We start from the raw sequence: 18,792 nt of genomic DNA on the forward strand, positions 1-18,792 counted from the left end.
AGGATGGGGGTTGCACCTTGAGGGTTGCAAGGCCGCAGATAGTGAGTGGGGGTATTGGGCCGCCGAATTTGAAGGTTAGGCTCTGTAGATTGCACTGGAAGTCTAATCCCAGTAATGTGGGGGCGCAGAGTTGGGAAAGGACGTAGAGCCTGTAGTTTTTGAACTCCCTCCCTTGCACCGTTAGGGTAACTATGCAGAAGCCTTTGATCTGTACGGAGTGGGATCCTGCAGCTAGGGAAATCTTTTGTGCGCTGGGACGGATGGTCAAAGAACAGCGTCTTACCGTGTCGGGGTGGATAAAGCTCTCCGTGCTCCCGGAGTCGACCAGGCATGGTGTCTCGTGCCCGTTTATCAGCACCGTTGTGGTCGTCGTCTGGAGCGTCCGGGGCCGTGCTTGGTCCAGCGTCATTGAAGCCAGACATGGTTGTAATGGTTGAGCGTCTTCTTCGAACCCCGTGGAGCCGTCGACACTGGGGTCCGTTGTTGCCGTCCAAGATGGCGTCGGGGGTGAACAAGATGGCTGCGTCCATGCATCGCACATGGCTGGGGGGGTCACAAGATGGCGGCGGGGGTGGACAAAATGGCCGCCCCCATGCGTCGCACAGGTCTGGGGTGGTCCAAGATGGCGGTGCCCTTCCTCCCCTCGTGGTGGCCGGGACCCAAAATGGCGGCGCCTGCGGGTCGCACATGGGGCGCTGGGGGGGTTGGAGAGCGTTAGGAACGCGCAGGGCTCCCTCTTCTCTGGGGACAGCGGTGGCCGGGACCCAAAGTGGTAGCGCCGGCGGGTCATACATGGGGCGCGGGGGGGGGATTGGGAGCGTAAACGGCGTGCAGGGCTCCCTGTTCTCCCGGGACAGCGGCGACCTCGCGGGACCGGCACACAGCCGCGAAATGGCCCTTTTTCCCGCAGCTCTTACAGGTCGCTGCGCGGGCCGGGCAGCGCTGCCGGGGGTGTTTCGCCTGGCCGCAGAAATAGCAGTGGGCTCCCCCGGTGCGACTTGGCATTTGAACCGCGCAAGCCTGTGGGGTGTCCGGGGGGGGGTGGGTTTGTCGCGACGGGTGCGTACGGAGCCCAATGGGCTGCCGCGCGGTCGGGGCCGTAGGCGCGGGTATTTCACGCGGCCACATCTAGGGAGGCTGCTAGGGCCCGTGCCTCTGAGAGTCCTAGCGACTCTTTTTCTAGAAGTCTTTGGCAGATTTGGGAGGAGTTCATACCTGCCACAAAAGCATCGCACATTAACATGTCCGTGTGTTCATTTGCGTTCACCGGCGGGCAGCTGCAGGCCCGTCCCAAAATTAGTAGCGCGGTGTAGAATTCATCTATCGATTCTCCGGGACTTTGCTGTCTCGTTGCGAGTTGATAGCGAGCGTAGATCTGGTTAACTGGGCGAACATAGAGACTTTTTAGTGCTGCGAACGCCGTCTGGAAATCCTCTGCGTCTTCGATGAGGGAGAAAATCTCCGTGCTTAACCTCGAGTGCAGGACCTGTCGTTTTTGGTCTTCTGTGACCCGGCCGGTGGCCGTTCTGAGGTAGGCCTTGAAACAAGTCTGCCAGGGCTTGAAAGCTGCTGCTGCGTTCACTGCGTGGGGGCTGATTCTCAGGCATTCCGGGATGATCCTGAGCTCCATAGTCCTTTAGTCACGCTTAATAAATTGTAGCGCACAAAGACTCCGAGAGACGAATAGAGTGAAGTCGATGAGGCTTTATTAAGCGTGACTGTTCCCCCGCAGTTCAGTAGTAGACTGCCTGCGGGGGAGGACTCCTGGTACTTATACTCCGCCTTCAGGGCGGAGCTAGAGGTCAACGTCCAACCAGGACCCGGGATCTGTCAGCCAATGACATCACGGCTTCACAGTCCCACATGACCCCTAATGCATACTACCACACAGACTACCACCACCTGCACCTCCCCGTTGTTATTGGCCTCCAAGTATCTTTCAATGCACCCCCGCACCCGCCCGCACACCTCCTCCTCCGCCAATAATCCCACATCTAGACGCCACAGCGGGTGCTGGTCCCTCTCCTCTCCTAACTCCAGCTCCACCCAGTGCGAGGCGTGGTCTGAGATGGCTGTGGCCGAATACTCGTTCCCTCCACTTTCGGGATTAGCGCCCTACTCAAAATAAAAAAATCTATCCGGGAGTAGGCTCTATGGACGTGGGAAAAGAATGAAAATTCCCTGGCCAGGGGCCTGACAAACCTCCATGGATCCACTCCCCCCATCTGGTCCATAAACCCTCTAAGCACCTTGGCCGCAGCTGGCCTCTTACTCGTCCTGGACCTAGAGCGATCCAGTGCTGGGTCCAGCACCATGTTGAAATCCCCTCCCATTATCAAGCTTCCTACCTCCAAGTCCGGAATCCGACCCAGCATGTGTTTCATAAATCCGGCATCATCCCAGTTCGGGGCATATACATTTACCAGCACCACCCGCACCCCCTGCAACCTACCACTCACCATCACATATCGACCTCCATTATCCACTACAATATTCATTGCCTCAAACGACACCCGCTTCCCCACCAGTATTGCAACCCCTCTGTTCTTCGCATCCAGCCCTGAATGTAATACCTGTCCTACCCATCCCTTTCTCAGCCTAACCTGATCTGCCACGTTCAAATGTGTCTCCTGGAGCATAACCACGTCTGCCTTCAGTCCCTTTAAGTGTGCGAACACCCGGGCCCTCTTGACCGGCCCGTTCAGGCCCCTCACATTCCAAGTTATCAGCCGGATTGGGGGGCTGCTCACCCTCCCTCCCCGCCGACTAGCCATCTCCTTTTCTAGGCCAGCCACGTGCCCGCGCCTCCCGCACCCTCCAGTCCCCCAGACGGCGGACCCCCGCCCCGACCACCTCTCCTACTTCCAGCTCCCCTTTGGCCAATGCAGCAGCAACCCTATACCCCCCCCCTCTCCCCCCCCCCCCTCCCCCCGCTAGATCCACATCTAGCCCTTTAGCTCCCCCCATAACACTCCCGTAAGTCAGCTGGCATGATTGCATCCATACACACCTGCCTCAATGAGGCTACTGTTTTCCCCTTATGTCTGTCTCATGTGTCAGAAAATATGCCTTTGGAATGTGACATATGGTGTCATCACATAATGGTCCTTCAAAGCTGTTGCTGCATATTTATAATCCCACTTTTCTCCATGTCAGGCAGCATCTTGATCGTCTCCCTCACCAAAGCACCCATATTGAACAATAAGGCGCATCACTGTGCTTTCTGCGCTGCCATCGGCCCATCCAAAACCAGGTCGTGGCTGTCAGCGTACACTTCAAACTCCTCCAGCCACACTTTCCATTTCACGCTGCCATTATTGACATAATCTGACAGCTCAACTTCCTCTGACTGCAGATATATCAGCTTCAGCAAATGCCATGACCAATCCTAAATATCTCCGTGTTTATCTTCGAGGATAATGTCACATCTCAGATTGAAAGAACAACACTCAAAGTCTCTGATTTAAAAAATATATAAATTTAGAGTACCCATTTCTATTTTTCCAATTAAGGGGCAATTTTAGCGTGGGCAATTGATCTATCATACACATCTTTTTGGGTTGTGAGGGCGAGACCCACGCAGGCACGGGGAGAATCAAAGTCACTGATTTAACTGCAAGAACATCAATTATTTGCCATACTGGCTAACTCCCTAACTTGTGCTATCTGACCTCAGCCTCCAGATCAGGTGGTTCCATATGCAGCACAGAGTGCATCTATTCAGTGTCTTATCCAAGTACCGTACAGTATTTATACTCAGGTCCACATAACCAATCACCTATCATTATGACAGCAATAAGTCAGCGGCACAATGGTACAGTGGTTAGCACTGCTGCCTCAACAGCACCAGGGACCTGGGCTCAAATCCGGCCTTGGGTTATTGTCTGTGTGGAGTTTGCACATTCTCCACGTGTCTGCATGGGTTTCCTCCGACTGCACAAGTTTCCTCCCTCAGGCCAAGGATGTGCAGGTTAGGTGGATTGGGCATGCTAAATTGACACTAAATGTTCAAAGGTTAGATGGGGTTCTGTGGGTATGGCGGGGGATTGGGCTTAGGTAGCATGGTTTTTCAAAGGGTCAGTGCTAACTCAATGGGCCGAATGGCCTCCTTCTGCACTGTAGGGATTCTATGATTCTATCTCCGTCTTCTCCTTGGCTGGGAACACGCAAAAGGACACATGAGTAGGCAATCTGTTAATAGAATACTGTGGAGGGGCAGCACAATGGCGCAGGGGGTAGCACTGCTGCCTCATGGAGCCGAGGTCCCAGGTTCCATTCCCGGCCCTGGGTCACTGTCCGTGTGGAGTTTGCACATTCTGCCCGTGTTTGCGTGAGTTTCACCCTGTCATGAGAATGTCACTTTAAGAAATGGTAGTCTGCTAAAGTTACTGCAGTGATGTCAGAGTGTGGGTGGAGCTGGACTGTCTGTCAGCTTTTAGTTTCACTTTGAGAAAAGCTTGTGTGTGTCTGTGTTTTTTTGGTTTTGTTTCAGTGTTGGAGCTGCAGTCAACCACAGAATGTGTAATGTTGTTCTCTCTGCCATGTAAAGACTATCTCTTGATCATTTGGTGAATTCAGAGTGATAACTGTTCTCAGTAGTGAATTTAAACCCGATGTGCTTCTGTTAAAAGATTTTTTAAAGTCTTATGAATGTTAAAAGGAAAATAAGGATTACTTAGTGTATTCTTTGGGGGTTGTATTTGGATTAATGGTTGCTAAGATGTTCACTGTATGTTTTACAAAGGTTAACTTGAGTTCATAGAATAAACATTGTTTTGCTTTAAAAAAATACTTTTCCATTTCTGCTATACCACACCTGTAGAGTGGTCCGTGTGCTCCCCATACCACAATCTATTAAACGTTGTGGGTCAGGTGAACTCCATGATACACTTTGGGGTTCTATAAACCCTGGCCATAACAACCCCCACAACCCAAAGATGTGCATGATAGGTAGATTGGCCATGATAAATTGCCCCCTTAATTGGAAAAAACGAATTGGGTACTCTAAATGTATTTTTTTTTTAATAGAATACTGTGGTACAGAACTGGAAACTAAAAGTTCAGGTCACTTTTTGCAGTTAAAAGTGGTCTGAAAGAGAAACAAGGAATTAGCTCAGGAAAGAGTTCTATTTATTAATTATAAAGGAGAAAAAAGAGCTTGACTGAAATAATCAAAATTTGTTTTGCCTGTCACTCTCCATGCCCCTTTGATTTTTGTGAAATAAAACAACTTAATGATTTATGTACGGTTTGTTCTCCTTCTGCTTTGGGAAAGATGGAAATGCTTTGAGGCCACATTTGAAAGATTCACTGACCAGCTTGGATCACAAGATGTAACCATTCTTATGTCCGTGCTTTACACTAATTGGGGACAGCACTGTGGCACAAGTGGATAGCACTGTGGCTTCACAGCGCCAGAGTCCCAGGTTCAATTCCCCGCTGGGTCACTGTCTGTGTGGAGTCTGCACATCCTCCCCGTGTCTGCGTGGGTTTCCTCCGGGTGCTCCGGTTTCCTCCCACAGTCCAAAGACGTGCAGGGGGTAGCACTGCAATTAGATGAATTGGCCATGATAATTTGCCCTTAGTGACCAAAAGAAAGGTTTGGTGGGGTTATTGGGTTACGGGGATAGGGTGGAAGTGAGATCTTAAGTGGGTCGGTGCAGACACGATGGGCTGAATGGCCTCCTTCAGCACTGTATGTTCTATGTTCTAATGTATAGTTCCATGTAGGGCAGTACAGGTATACCACTAAATGTAAGATGCTGGGACAATTTGTGGGATTGATTGGCCAAGAAACTACCCAAGGCAGACACTAAACTTGCAACTTTGAGAATGTCCATACCTGACCGGGTGAGTGAATAAAGAAGGTACCGCCTGGCTTGCACTCTCTTGATTGGCTGGTTCCATGTGAGGGTGCTGAAAATAGAAAATTCAGAAGATGTCAAATCCACTGAAAAGCAAAATCCTACTTAACAGGTTTTGTCTATTTTTGCTCCTGTTCTTAAGAAATAAAACCGGGACTTCCGGGTGCGGCGATGACCAGCTAAGACGCACGTTTCGGCAGCTCCCGGTGGAAAGGACTTTTGGGCTCTTAATAGGAGCCCCAACGGCAATTTTAACGGCTAAAAACACTGTGCGGTAAACCAGAAGGGAATCCCCCCTGGACACGGATGGAAAAAGGAGAGGAAAGTGGCCGGATTGCGGTGGGTCCTCTAGAGCAGCGGCAAGGAAGTCAAGCACAAAGCAAGATGGCGTCGGAAGGAGGCAGTTTAATATGGGGCCCTGACCAACAAGAGTTCCTGCGGCGCTGCGTGGAAGAACTTAAAAAGGAAATGAAGAAGGAGCTGTTGGCCCCGATATTACAGGCGATTGAAGGGCTAAAGGAGGAGCAAAAGACCCAGGAGCAGGAGCTCCGGGTCGTGAAGGCAAAGGCTGCTGAGAATGAGGACGACATACAGGGCCTGGTGGTGAAGACAGAGATGCACGAGGCACAACACAAAAGGTGTGCGGAAAGGCTGGAGGTGCTGGAGAATAATGCGAGGAGGAAGAATTTAAGGATTCTTGGTCTTCCCGAAGGTGCAGAAGGGGCGGACGTCGGGGCATATGTGAGCACGATGCTGCACTCGTTAATGGGATCGGAGGCCCCGACGGGCCCGTTGGAGGTGGAGGGAGCCTATCGAGTTATGTCGCGAAGACCGAGGGCTGGAGAAATTCCTCGAGCCATAGTGGTGAGATTTCTCTGATATAAGGACAGAGAGATGGTCCTCAGATGGGCAAAGAAAACCCTGAGCAGTAGGTGGGAGAACACGGTGATCCGCGTATATCAAGATTGGAGTGCGGAGGTGGCGAGAAGGAGGGCAAGCTTTAATCGGGCCAAGGCGGTGCTGCACAAAAGGAAGGTTAAATTTGGAATGCTGCAGCCGGCAAGACTGTGGGTCACACATCAAGGGAAACACCACTACTTTGAAACGGCAGAAGAGGCGTGGACATTTATTGTCGAGGAGAAACTGGAATAAGCGGGCTAGAAAAAGAACGTTTGGGATAAAGTGGTGGGGCGAATATGTGGGGTGAAGAGGGGGGGAAAAGGGGGAAGAGATGATTTCCCAAGTTGTTAATCCTGCGACCCTGTAACTTTTCTCTCTTCCCCATGTCGTGAGGTAGGGGGGGAGGGAGGATGAGGAGCTGGGGGCGCCGGCCATTGGGGGCGGGGCCAAATGGGAAGCGCGGGCTTTGTTCCCGCGCTATGGTAATCATGGCGGGAACAGGGAAGCAGGAAGGAGGGGGCCTCGCACAGTGGGAGCCGAGGTCACGGGGGGAAGCCGAGGTCGGCCAGAGTGTGCTGACTTCTGGGAGCAACATGGGGGGTGCAATTATGCTAGTGACGGATCTAGCGGGGGGGGTGGGGGGGGGGTTAACTGGGTTGCTGCTGCTGGGGAGAAGGGGGAGCTGGTATGGGGTGGGGTGGTCGGGGCGGGAGGGCGCCGTTGGGGGGAGATACGGCTACGTGGGAACCGGGTGAGGAGCTGGATTGAAAAACAAGATGGCTAGTCGACAAGGGGGGGGGGGGTAAAGAGCCCCCCAACCCGGCTGATCACGTGGAATGTGAGAGGGCTGAACGGGCCGATAAAGAGGGCACGGGTACTCGCACACCTAAAGAAACTTAAGGCAGATGTGGTTATGCTGCAGGAGACGCATCTGAAACTGATAGACCAGGTCAGACTACGCAAAGGATGGGTGGGGCAGGTGTTTCATTCGGGGCTAGACGCAAAAAACAGGGGGGTGGCTATACTAGTGGGGAAGCGGGTAATGTTTGAGGCAAAGACCATAGTGGCGGATAGTGGGGGCAGATACGTGATGGTGAGTGGCAAATTGCAAGGGGAGGCGGTGGTCTTAGTGAACGTATATGCCCCGAACTGGGATGATGCCAACTTTATGAGGCGTATGTTAGGACGTATCCCGGACCTAGAGGTGGGGAAGTTGGTAATGGGGGGGAGATTTTAATACGGTGCTGGACCCAGGGCTGGACAGATCGAGGTCCAGGAAGGAAACCGGCTGCAGCTAGGGTGCTTAAGGACTTTATGGAGCAGATGGGAGGAGTAGACCCCTGGAGATTTAGTAGACCTAGGAGTAAGGAGTTTTCGTTTTTCTCCTATGTCCACAAAGTTTATTCACGGATAGACTTTTTTGTTTTGGGAAGAGCACTGATCCCGAAGGTGACGGGGACGGAGTACACGGCTATAGCTATTTCGGATCACGCTCCACATTGGGTGGACCTGGAGATAGGGGAGGAAAAAGAACAGCGTCCACCCTGGAGAATGGACATGGGATTATTGGCAGATCAGGGGGGGTGTTTAAGGGTGAGGGGGTGTATTGAAAGGTACTTGGAACTCAATGATAATGGGGAGGTCCAGGTGGGAGTGGTCTGGGAGGCGCTGAAGGCAGTGGTTAGAGGGGAGCTGATATCTATAAGGGCACAGAAAGGAAAGCAGGAGGGTAGGGAAAGGGAGCGGTTGTTGAAAGAACTTCTGAGGGTGGACAGACAATATGCGGAGGCACCAGAGGAGGGACTGTACAGGGAAAGGCAAAGGCTACATGTAGAATTTGACTTGTTGACTACGGGTAATGCAGAGGCACAATGGAGGAAGGCACAGGGTGTACAGTACGAATATGGGGAGAAGGTGAGCAAGTTGCTGGCCCACCAACTGAGGAAAAGGGGAGCAGCGAGGGAGATAGGGGGGGTGAGAGATGAGGAGGGAGAGATGGAGCGGGGAGCGGAGAGAGTGAATGGAGTGTTCAAGGCATTTTATGAAAGATTATATGAAGCTCAGCCCCCGGATGGGAAGGAGAGAATGATGTGCTTTCTGGATCAGCTGGAATTCCCTAAGGTGGAGGATCAGGAGAGGGCGGGACTGGGAGCACAGATTGAGTCGGAGGAAGTAGTGAAAGGGATTGGGAGCATGCAGGCGCGGAAGGTCCTGGGACCAGACGGATTCCCAGTTGAATTCTATAGGAAATATATGGACTTGCTGGCCCCGCTACTGATGAGAACCTTTAATGAGGCGAGGGAAAGGGGGCAGCTGCCCCCGACTATGTCAGAGGCAACGATATCGCTCCTCCTAAAGAAGGAAAAAGACCCCTGCAATGCAGGTCCTATAGGCCTATTTCCCTCCTGAATGTGGACGCTAAGATTCTGGCCAAGGTAATGGCAACGAGGATAGAGGATTGTGTCTCGGGGGTGGTTCATGAGGACCAAACTGGGTTTGTGAAGGGGAGACAGCTGAATACAAATATACGGAGGCTGCTAGGGGTAATGATGATGCCCCCACCAGAGGGGGAAGCGGAGATAGTGGTGGCGATGGATGCCGAGAAAGCATTTGATAGAGTGGAGTGGGATTATTTGTGGGAGGTGCTGAGGAGATTTGGCTTTGGAGATGGGTATATCAGATGGGTACAGTTGCTGTATAGGGCCCCGATGGCGAGCGTGGTCACGAATGGACGGGGGTCTTATTATTTTCGGCTCCATAGAGGGACGAGGCAGGGATGTCCTCTGTCCCCGTTATTGTTTGCACTGGCGATTGAGCCCCTGGCCATATCATTGAAGGGTTCCAGGAAGTGGAGGGGAGTACTCAGGGGAGGAGAAGAACACCAGGTATCTCTGTATGCGGATGATTTGTTGCTATATGTGGCGGACCCGGCGGAGGGGATGCCAGAGATAGTGCGGATACTTGGGGAGTTTGGGGATTTTTCGGGGTATAAATTGAACATGGGGAAAAGTGAGTTGTTTGTGGTGCATCCAGGGGAGCAGAGCAGAGAAATAGAGGATTTACCGTTGAGGAAGGTAACAAGGGACTTTCGGTACTTGGGGATCCAGATAGCCAAGAATTGGGGTACATTACATAGGCTTAATTTAACGCGGTTGGTGGAACAGATGGAGGAGGGCTTTAAGAGATGGGACATGGTGTCCCTGTCACTGGCAGGTAGGGTGCAGGCGGTTAAAATGGTGGTCCTCCCAAGATTCCTTTTTGTGTTTCAGTGCCTCCCGGTGGTGGTCACGAAGGCTTTTTTCAAAAGAATCGAGAAGAGTATTATGAGTTTTGTGTGGGCCGGGAAGACCCCGAGAGTGAGGAGGGGATTTTTGCAGCGTAGTAGGGACAGGGGGGGGCTGGCACTACCGAGCCTTAGTGAGTACTACTGGGCCGCCAATATTTCAATGGTGTGTAAGTGGATGGGAGAAGAGGAGGGAGCGGTGTGGAAGAGATTGGAGAGGGTGTCCTGCAGGGGGACTAGCCTACAAGCTATGGTGACGGCACCGTTGCCGTTCTCACCGAAGAAATACACCACAAGCCCGGTGGTGGTGACTACATTGAAAATTTGGGGGCAGTGGAGACGGCATAGGGGAAAGACGGGAGCCTCGGTGCGGTCCCCGATAAGAAGTAACCATAGGTTTGTTCTGGGGAGAATGGATGGGGGATTTGGAGCATGGCAAAGAGCAGGGGTAGCACAATTGAGAGATCTGTTCGTAGATGGGACGTTTGCGAGTCTGGGAGCGCTGACGGAAAAATATGGGTTGCCTCAAGGGAATGCATTTCGGTATATGCAACTGAGGGCTTTTGTGAGGCAACAGGTGAGGGAATTCCCGCAGCTCCCGACGCAGGAGATGCAGGATAGAGTGATCTCAGAGACATGGGTGGGGGATGGTAGGGTGTCGGATATATACAGGGAAATGAGGGACGAGGGGGAGATCATGGTAGATGAGCTGAAAGGACACAGACTGACAACACTGGACGAACTGACAAGGAAGTGGAAACTAACAAAAGGACAGGAAATGAGACATCTCCAAATAAAACACTTCCTCTGCAAAGAGACAGTAGGGTACCCCGAGCTCCCAGAAAGCACACTATTAGAGGACCTGATAGGCACAAGCGGCAAGGAGGGGGGACTATGTGGGCAAATATACAGACAATTACTGGACAGAGCTCGAACACCACTGGACGAGGCCAGACAAAAATGGGTGGAGCGAAGCACTGAGCAGCACTAACTGAAAATGAAACAAAATGAAATGAAAATGAAACGAAATGAAAATCGCTTATTGTCACAAGTAGGCTTCAAATAAAGTTATTGTGGAAAGCCCCAAGTCGCCACATTCCGGCGCCTGTTCGGGGAGGCTGGGACGGGAATTGAACCCTCGCTGCTGGCCTGCATTGGTCTGCTTTAAAAACCAGCTATTTAGCCCTGTGCTAAACCAGCCCCAGCCCTGTGCTAAACTCCACCTCCTCCTGTGCAAGGCTCAGTCCAATGCAGTTCAAAGTGGTGCGCAGAGTGCACCTGACCAGAACTCGAATGAGCAGGTTCTTCCCGGAGGTGGAGGACAAATGTGAGCGGTGCCAGAGGGGCCCGGCCAACGACACCCACATGTTTTGGGTTTGCCCCAAGCTTGCTGGGTTCTGGACAGCCTTCTCTGAGGCAATGTCCAAGGTTGTGGGGGTGAGGGTAAAGCCATGCCCAATAGTGGCAATCTTCGGGGTATCGGAGCAGCCAGAGCTACACATGGGTAAGGGGGCCAACGCCCTTGCTTTCACTTCCCTAGTTGCATGCTGGCGAACCCTGCTTGGCTGGCGATCAGCAGCACCACCCACAGCTGCAGACTGGCTCGCTGACCTTTCGGAACTCTTCCACCTGGAGAAGATTAAGTACGCCACCCGAGGGTCAGAGGAAGGCTTCCTAGATACATGGGGACAGTTCGTCGGCCTGTTCCAAAACCTGTTCGAGGCCAGCAACGAGGAGTAAGTTAAGAATACGGGAAAGAGATGAGGAAAAAAGAGGGATGACAGGGGGGAAAAAACAAGATAGATGAGGAACCAAAGGAATGCGTAACCCAGAGGGAGGGAGGGAGTGGAGGGAGGAGAAAACGGAAGGAAGATGGGAAAGCCACAAGAGAGGAGCAGAGGAGTGGGGTAACCCTCCCTCCCTGAACACAAAAGCAAAGCGCAGCCAAAGCCAACGGGGGTCGGGGGGAGGGGGGCAAAATGTATATAGGGTTCATTAAAGGAAGGACAGGATAAACATTTCTGTACAATAAAGTAATTAACGCGGTTAAGAAAAATGTGATGTATATATACAATTGTTTATAAATATGGAAAATGCCAATAAAAAGATTTTTTTTAAAAGAAATATGGTCACAATGTTCCCTCTAATTATTTTTTGTGTGCCTAGGCCATTGCTGAAAGTTTGCGGCCCCATTAATTGTTTTTACATGGCCAGGCACACCCAGCAGTTTAAAGGGACCGACTTGCGCACATCTTTATGGGGACATTCGGATTTTTTTTAGGAAATATTTTATTGAGGCACTTATAATTTTAACATTTTAACATTCTAAACAACAGAGCAGTCCAGCACACGCAAAAACCCACGTCTCCAAGCTTTGTAGAACTGTTTTCATGTGTCTAGTCTTAATAAATTAACCTAACATGTGTTTACCCAATCCCTGCTGAGCGTACCCAACTTCCCCTGCCCTAACTCCTAGCCACCCATATATTAGATTCCCTGCCCTTATTCTTCACATCTATGCCTCCCCTTTCCCCCCTTCCCCCCCCCCATTCTTCCCCCCTCCTGCTGACGGTCAGTTTCCCTTCAAGAAGTCGATGAATGGCTGCCACCTCCGAGCGAACCCCTGTAATGAACCCCTTAAGGCAAACTTAATCTTCTCTAGCCTAAGAAACCCTGCCCACTGACCCACACCCCCGCATTTGAAGGTTTATGGGGACATTCTGAAGGCTGCGCGATTAGGTGGCCACACCACTTCGAGGAAACATTGATGGATGATAAAAAGTTCCTTTTGGGCAGCTTTGCCATCTGAACCTATTTCAGGAGAGACCAGCAGTTGCATAATGTTAACAAGGCGGAACAGGTAGGAGTTCTTTGCAGGAGGAATAATTATGCAAAAAGAAAATGTGGCTTTAGTTAGTTCAGGCTAAATCCCCCACCCCTCCCCACCCCACCTCCAGCACACACATGCTCAAACACACCTGGCAAACCAGGTAAACAGGTGGCAGTCAACCCAGTGACTGCTCCATTCATCAGTTCTTACTGGCATGAGACTTCAGCCAAATCTCCCATTCACTGCAGTGGGGCCGGAGAATCCCACTGCTGTCAACGGATGGAGAATCCAACCTGCTGTCTTTTGGGTGACATTAAACCGAGGCCCGATCTGCCCTCTCAAGAAGTAAATGATCTCATAGCAGTGGTTCAAAAAAAAGCAGGAGAGCTCTCCTCATTGTACTGATCAATATTTATGCTTCAACCAATACCATCAGAATAGATTATCTAGCCATGATCACATTGCTGTTTGTGGGAGCTTGTTGTGTGTAAATTAACTCCTGGATTTCCTACATTACAACTGTGACTACATTTCAAAAGTGATTTGTTGACAGGAAAGCAGTTTAGGACATCATAAGAAACATGAAAGATCCTGTATAAATTCAACTCTTTCTTTTCTTTCTACCAATCAATGATGCAAGTTGTTGTAATGTACCTTTAAGGGATATCACATGATATCACTAGAAGGGAACTATGTCATGTGACCCAGTCTTAGTTTCATTTTAGCTTTAAGCAGAGCACACACATACAGCTTTGACGTCTTCAAGCTTTGTAGAACTGTTTTCATGTGTCTAGTCTTAATAAATTAACCTAACATGTGTTTACCCAATCCCTGATGAGCGATTGGTGCCTTGTGACTTGAACAATCAAGAAGCCTGATGCGCAATCAATTACTCTCAAGACAAGGTGAGTCATAACTAATAGGCTTTAATCTGCTAGAACTCTTCCCCAGCAGCTTCGATACAGAAAGTGAAGGCTGCTAGGACGGCATCGGTTCTTATACGCCGCCTCTCAGGGCGGAGCTATGTACATCAGCCAATGGTAGACTCCTGGGTCTAACCAATGGTCATCCACCTCTCAGGTACCGCAATACCTGGTATTACCACAAAGCCGAAGGTTTAATATCATTATAACACGACTTAAGTCAAATTATCACATTGCATTTAACAAACAGCAGTTCTAGCCTCACAGGGAAGAGATGAGCTCTTTAAAAGTTCCTAAAAATATTAATTAAAACAAAAGGAAAGGCAGAATTATCTTCCTGGGACTGAGTACATAAAAACAATCTTTTCTTTGAGTCAGGTCTATGATCACTTTTCGACTGATCTACAACTACAACCCACTTTCAGTGCTCCAGTAAATGCACTGATCCTGTTTCTTCCATTTTATATTCCAGAGTTTTATGACACCAATGACGACAGAAACAATCACTCAATGTTTCGGATATTGCGATGTCACCAATTGCTGAAATCGTAATACCAACGTGCAAGAAGAAAATAGCCATAGCTAGTCTGTGCACAAGCATACTGGCAAAATAAAGTTTGCAGTGTGTTGTCCTCCAGAGACTGGCCTTCCAGGGTCACTAAAGGTAAAAGTAGCTGTTGCGTTGCACACAACTGAAGAGATTACTCAGCCTCAGGTATCACAGATACGGCTGCATTTTGGGGTGTGAGTTCCACAACACTCCCTGGCTCTGGCATTATGCTCCTTTAGCTCTCCGTTCCCCAGTGTTAATCCAATGCTCTCCGTTGGGTATAATTTGAAACATGTGAGCAAAGATCAGGATTGGAATACTTCAGAAATAACTGTAGTTATTAAAAAAATTATCAAAGAGCCAAAAGGACAAGAATTAGGACCCCAAGGGATCACTTTGTTGTTGGTTTCACAGTCAGTACAACGGTCTATATGGTCGAAGGGTACATTAGGTGAAAAGGCAATAACAATGGGTAGATTGTCAACTTATTGCTCGTGCATAAAACTGGTGCTGTGAGTCAGGCGCATTATAGAAACGGTCTAATTTTCATTTCCTCTGATTTCAATTGGTGGGCAAGCTGCAACACCAGCTTTGTGCCTGGAACAGCGCGTGGGAAATCTGCAACCACTATGCACATCCCAAATCTTCAGAATTGTCCCTGACAGCTATATCTGAGCATGGGGTTGGCTTTATTTAACATAATTGAAAATAATCCCCCTGCCCTTTGCCTACTTGTCCCAAAGAAAGTTTAAACATATAATAATGCACAGGCTGGTTTTATGTACACGATAATTCACTGACTAGATTGTTTTGCACAGCTAAGACTGGGTGTGTTGTCCGCAAATAATGGAAGGAATGTGGTCAGTTTACGCAGGATAAGATTTTAAATGTATTATTTTAATTTTCCTATGGGTGATACAAACACTGCACAGTGCACAGGTGGCAGTATGTTACACACAGGATAATGGAAAGATTAGCCATATTGCAGACAGAGTCATGGAAAGACTGGATGTGTTACTCTATGGCCAAGTACACTGGACACCAGAACTTAAACATGTTGCTTGGCTTGAATGATAAGATAAAAATCCGTGTCCATTGCACCACATGTGGGAGGGCCAGCTAGCCATTCTGGTGGGTGTTGGAGGGGACAGAGAGGCTGTACCTGATTCCATGTCCCCACAAAAAACTGCTGCAGTTTTTGTCACAGATGATTCTGTTCTTAAATGCGAATAACCTTTGCAACTACTATCTTCACACATAAGCAACACAAGCTTACTCGTAAATTGGCAGTAAATACTCTGTAAATCAAGGAACCATGATCTGGCGAGGTCGAGGACCAGTTGTCAGCATTTTTCAAGGGCAGTATATAAAGCAACATACGGTTATTATATTTGGCACTGCTGCCAGGGACTGACACGATTACAACTGTTAAGACCTAATGCACTGTGTGTTTACTATTGTCTGTCTTCTTGCTTGGAATCAAAATGAATACTCATTTCTAGCAGAGAGCTAAATAATCACTTACTGGGTTTTGCTTTCTCCATCTCTGCCTGTCCATGTCTCTTGCTGTCACTATCCAGGGTCTCCAGAGAGGTGAATGGCTGTAAGATGGATAGAGAAATGATGGTTGTATAAAGCAAATGGAAGAGCAGAAACAACTCCATGTTTTCAGGCTCAAAGCAGCAGAGTGGGGAAATCTCACCTTCACCAAATGAAAATGTCCTCAATGATGCAAGTGGCACATTTCCCAAGGGAAAATACAGGGACACCACACAGAAGGAGCTGTATTTATGTCTGTGTGCAATTTAAAGGATTTTTTGAATTAAGAATACAGCTTTGCTTTAAAAAAAATCTCTTCTCACCCTCTTGCCTTGCCCTTACTCAGGTCACTGGTGCCATATCAGACCACTGTTGGATCATTGGAAAAATAGTAGCCAGGGCTTAGTAATGGTAATGTTTGCTTGGTAGGTTATGACTTTCTGTGATCATGTAAAATGGCCGACAGCGAGCTGCTTGATGTAAAAGGAAATAAAGATTTGAAGAGCTGTAGAATAGGCTGCTCACTTGCTGTCTCCCATTTTACACTATCGCTCCAAGTTAAGATATACTTCCGCTGTATTTTCACCTGTCAATTTGCTTGTGTTAAATTCCTTGATTCTAAGATACTGCAATCAAATTAAGTAATACATGTCCTTTGCACAAAATTTTAAATCCATGTTCAATAGGTGCTTGGTTTAGTGGGCGGCATGGTGACACAGTGGTTAGCACTGCTGCCTCACAGTTCCAGGGCTGCAGGTTCAGTTCCGGCCTCAGGTGACTGTGTGGAGTTTGCACGTTCTCCCCATGTCTGCGTGGGTTACCTCCGAGTTCTCCGGTTTCCTCCCACAGTCCAAATATGTGCAGGTTAGGTGGATTGACCATGCTAAATTGCCCCTTAGTGTCCAAAAGATTAGGTGGTGTTACTGGGTTACGGTGTTAGGGTGGAGGTGTGGGCTTAAATAGAATGCTCTTTCTAAGGGCTGTTGCAGGCTCGATGGGCTGAATGGCCTCCTTTTACACTGTAAATTCTATGATTCTATGAACCAAGAACCAACTCCCCTGAGTTTGTTATATGCAGCTCTTGGTCTACAGCCCAGGTAGGTCCCCAATTTACAAACACTCTTCAGCAAGGACAAATACAATTTTACCTAGCGGAAAAAAACATCAGCCAGGATTTGTGCTTAACGTGACTGATTCTTGCTGGATGGGGAGTGAGGGCCAGATCAGGCACAGCTGTGATTCCCAACATAGTCAAATAGCCTGTTGTCAACTGCAATTTAAGTTCACACATAAAATGAGCTGGAACGGGATACCAGCATGCTGCCAGTAAACATGAACCATATGTCAGCAAGAATAATGCAAGCCTATTTGTGACACTAATAAAGATTATTATTATTAGAACGGGGACAAAAGTAGACTGAAAAACAATAACCTTCCAATAATATAACTGACACAGAAAGGGTAGGTTACAGAACATGGTTGGATTTAAGAGCAGCAAGACACCATTAAAAAAAATCTAAGAAACAGAATGTCTATTACTGAATAATCAAATCAAAAATGTAAAATACTCAAATAGAATGAAATTTATAAAGTTATTTTCATTGCAAGATACTTGATAATCAAGTCCCATTCTAATTTAGTAGAATTATATTTTAGTTATTTTTTGATTAAGTATTGTAGTGTGTGAAAATGAAAAGTCCCGTTGAAACTTGTCCTGTCGGCCTTCCTTTCTGTAGAGTCAAAGGGCACCTTACCTTCCAGGGTTTTCACAAATCTGTTGGGTATGCGGGAACCTGATGCCTTGAACTGGACTGTGGCAGAGGTTCTGAACTGACAACAAAACCACTTCCATAACTCTCAGCAGATCCTGATGGAAAACCTTACAACACCTCAAACTTTCCAGCAAGCGCAAAGCATGTATTGCAAAACGTCCTGAGCCCTTTCTCTTTGCAGGCTAATCTTTGGCTAGCTCGGAGCTCTTGTGAGTTTACAGAAGCAGAATTTTATCACTTCTTTCAGAAAGGAGTTCATGAATAATTCCGCGCTGCCTTTCTGCTTCCCTGGGGGTTCAGTGTGAAATGTAGCACAGTTGAATAAACAGGAGCCCAGTGGGAAGAGAGAAATTTTTTTTAAGATGAGGTGGTGATAAAAAAAAACGCAAAGAAGAAAGTTTAAGCACCATCTGTGTCAAAACCCCAAGCCTTAGGGCAGAGCTGTTAAATACAATTAATGAGGGTATTAGGGGCCTATTTGCTGTTTAAAGGGAGGGTGGAGGGAGGGGGGTGGGGGGGTCGGGGTGGGGTGGAGGTGAGATTTCAAATAATCTCTTTTTACTGCAAGCATCTACAGAACTGATGTACCATAAGGCACACATGGATTTCTCCTGGTTAGGGCCCAGATATCGTTCCCTGAAAATCACAATTATGCAAGACCACTAGCAGAGATAAATTGTCTCTCCTTTTAAAGGTATTCATTGTGATCCATATTGGGGAAGCATCAAATTGTAATTTTGTCGCAACGCGATTACCAATGGCGACGAGGCCTGTAGGAATGGCTTTGAGGAGAATTTGCAGTATTACCATAATACATCAAGGACGGTTTTCACCAGATCAGTAGTCTGGCGTAGATTAGTAAAACCTGGAGATAACCTCTTGGTCAAAGTTCTCCTTTTTTGTTGTTTCACACATCAAGGGGCGGGATTCTCCGACCCCTTGCCGGGTCGGAGAATCTCTGGGGGGCGGCGTGAATCCCGCCCCCGCCGGCCGCCGAATTCTCTGGCACCAGAGATTTGGCGGGGGCGGGAATCACGCCGCGCCGGTCGGCGGGCCCCCCCCGGCGATTCTCCGGCCCGCGATTGGCCAAAGTCCCGCTGCTGTAATACCGGTCCCGCCGGCGTGAATTAA

General features: G+C 48.9%; 1 protein-coding gene across 1 annotated transcript in view; it reads right to left on the reverse strand.

Moving 5' to 3' along the window:
• LOC140422760 (protein ripply2.1-like) overlaps positions 1-17,882 on the reverse strand; it is a 54,718-nt gene extending 36,836 nt beyond the window's left edge. The window contains exons 1-3 of the mRNA XM_072507696.1: positions 17,644-17,882; positions 15,876-15,951; positions 5,843-5,916 (exon numbers count right to left, since the gene is read on the reverse strand). Of these exons, the coding sequence (XP_072363797.1) occupies positions 5,843-5,916; positions 15,876-15,951; positions 17,644-17,741 (248 nt within the window). The 5' untranslated portion in view covers positions 17,742-17,882. The remainder of the gene's footprint in view (positions 1-5,842; positions 5,917-15,875; positions 15,952-17,643) is intronic.
• Positions 17,883-18,792: the final 910 nt, after the last annotated feature.

Source organism: Scyliorhinus torazame, chromosome 5 (genome assembly GCF_047496885.1).
Source record: "Scyliorhinus torazame isolate Kashiwa2021f chromosome 5, sScyTor2.1, whole genome shotgun sequence".
Taxonomy (NCBI): Eukaryota; Metazoa; Chordata; class Chondrichthyes; order Carcharhiniformes; family Scyliorhinidae; genus Scyliorhinus; species Scyliorhinus torazame.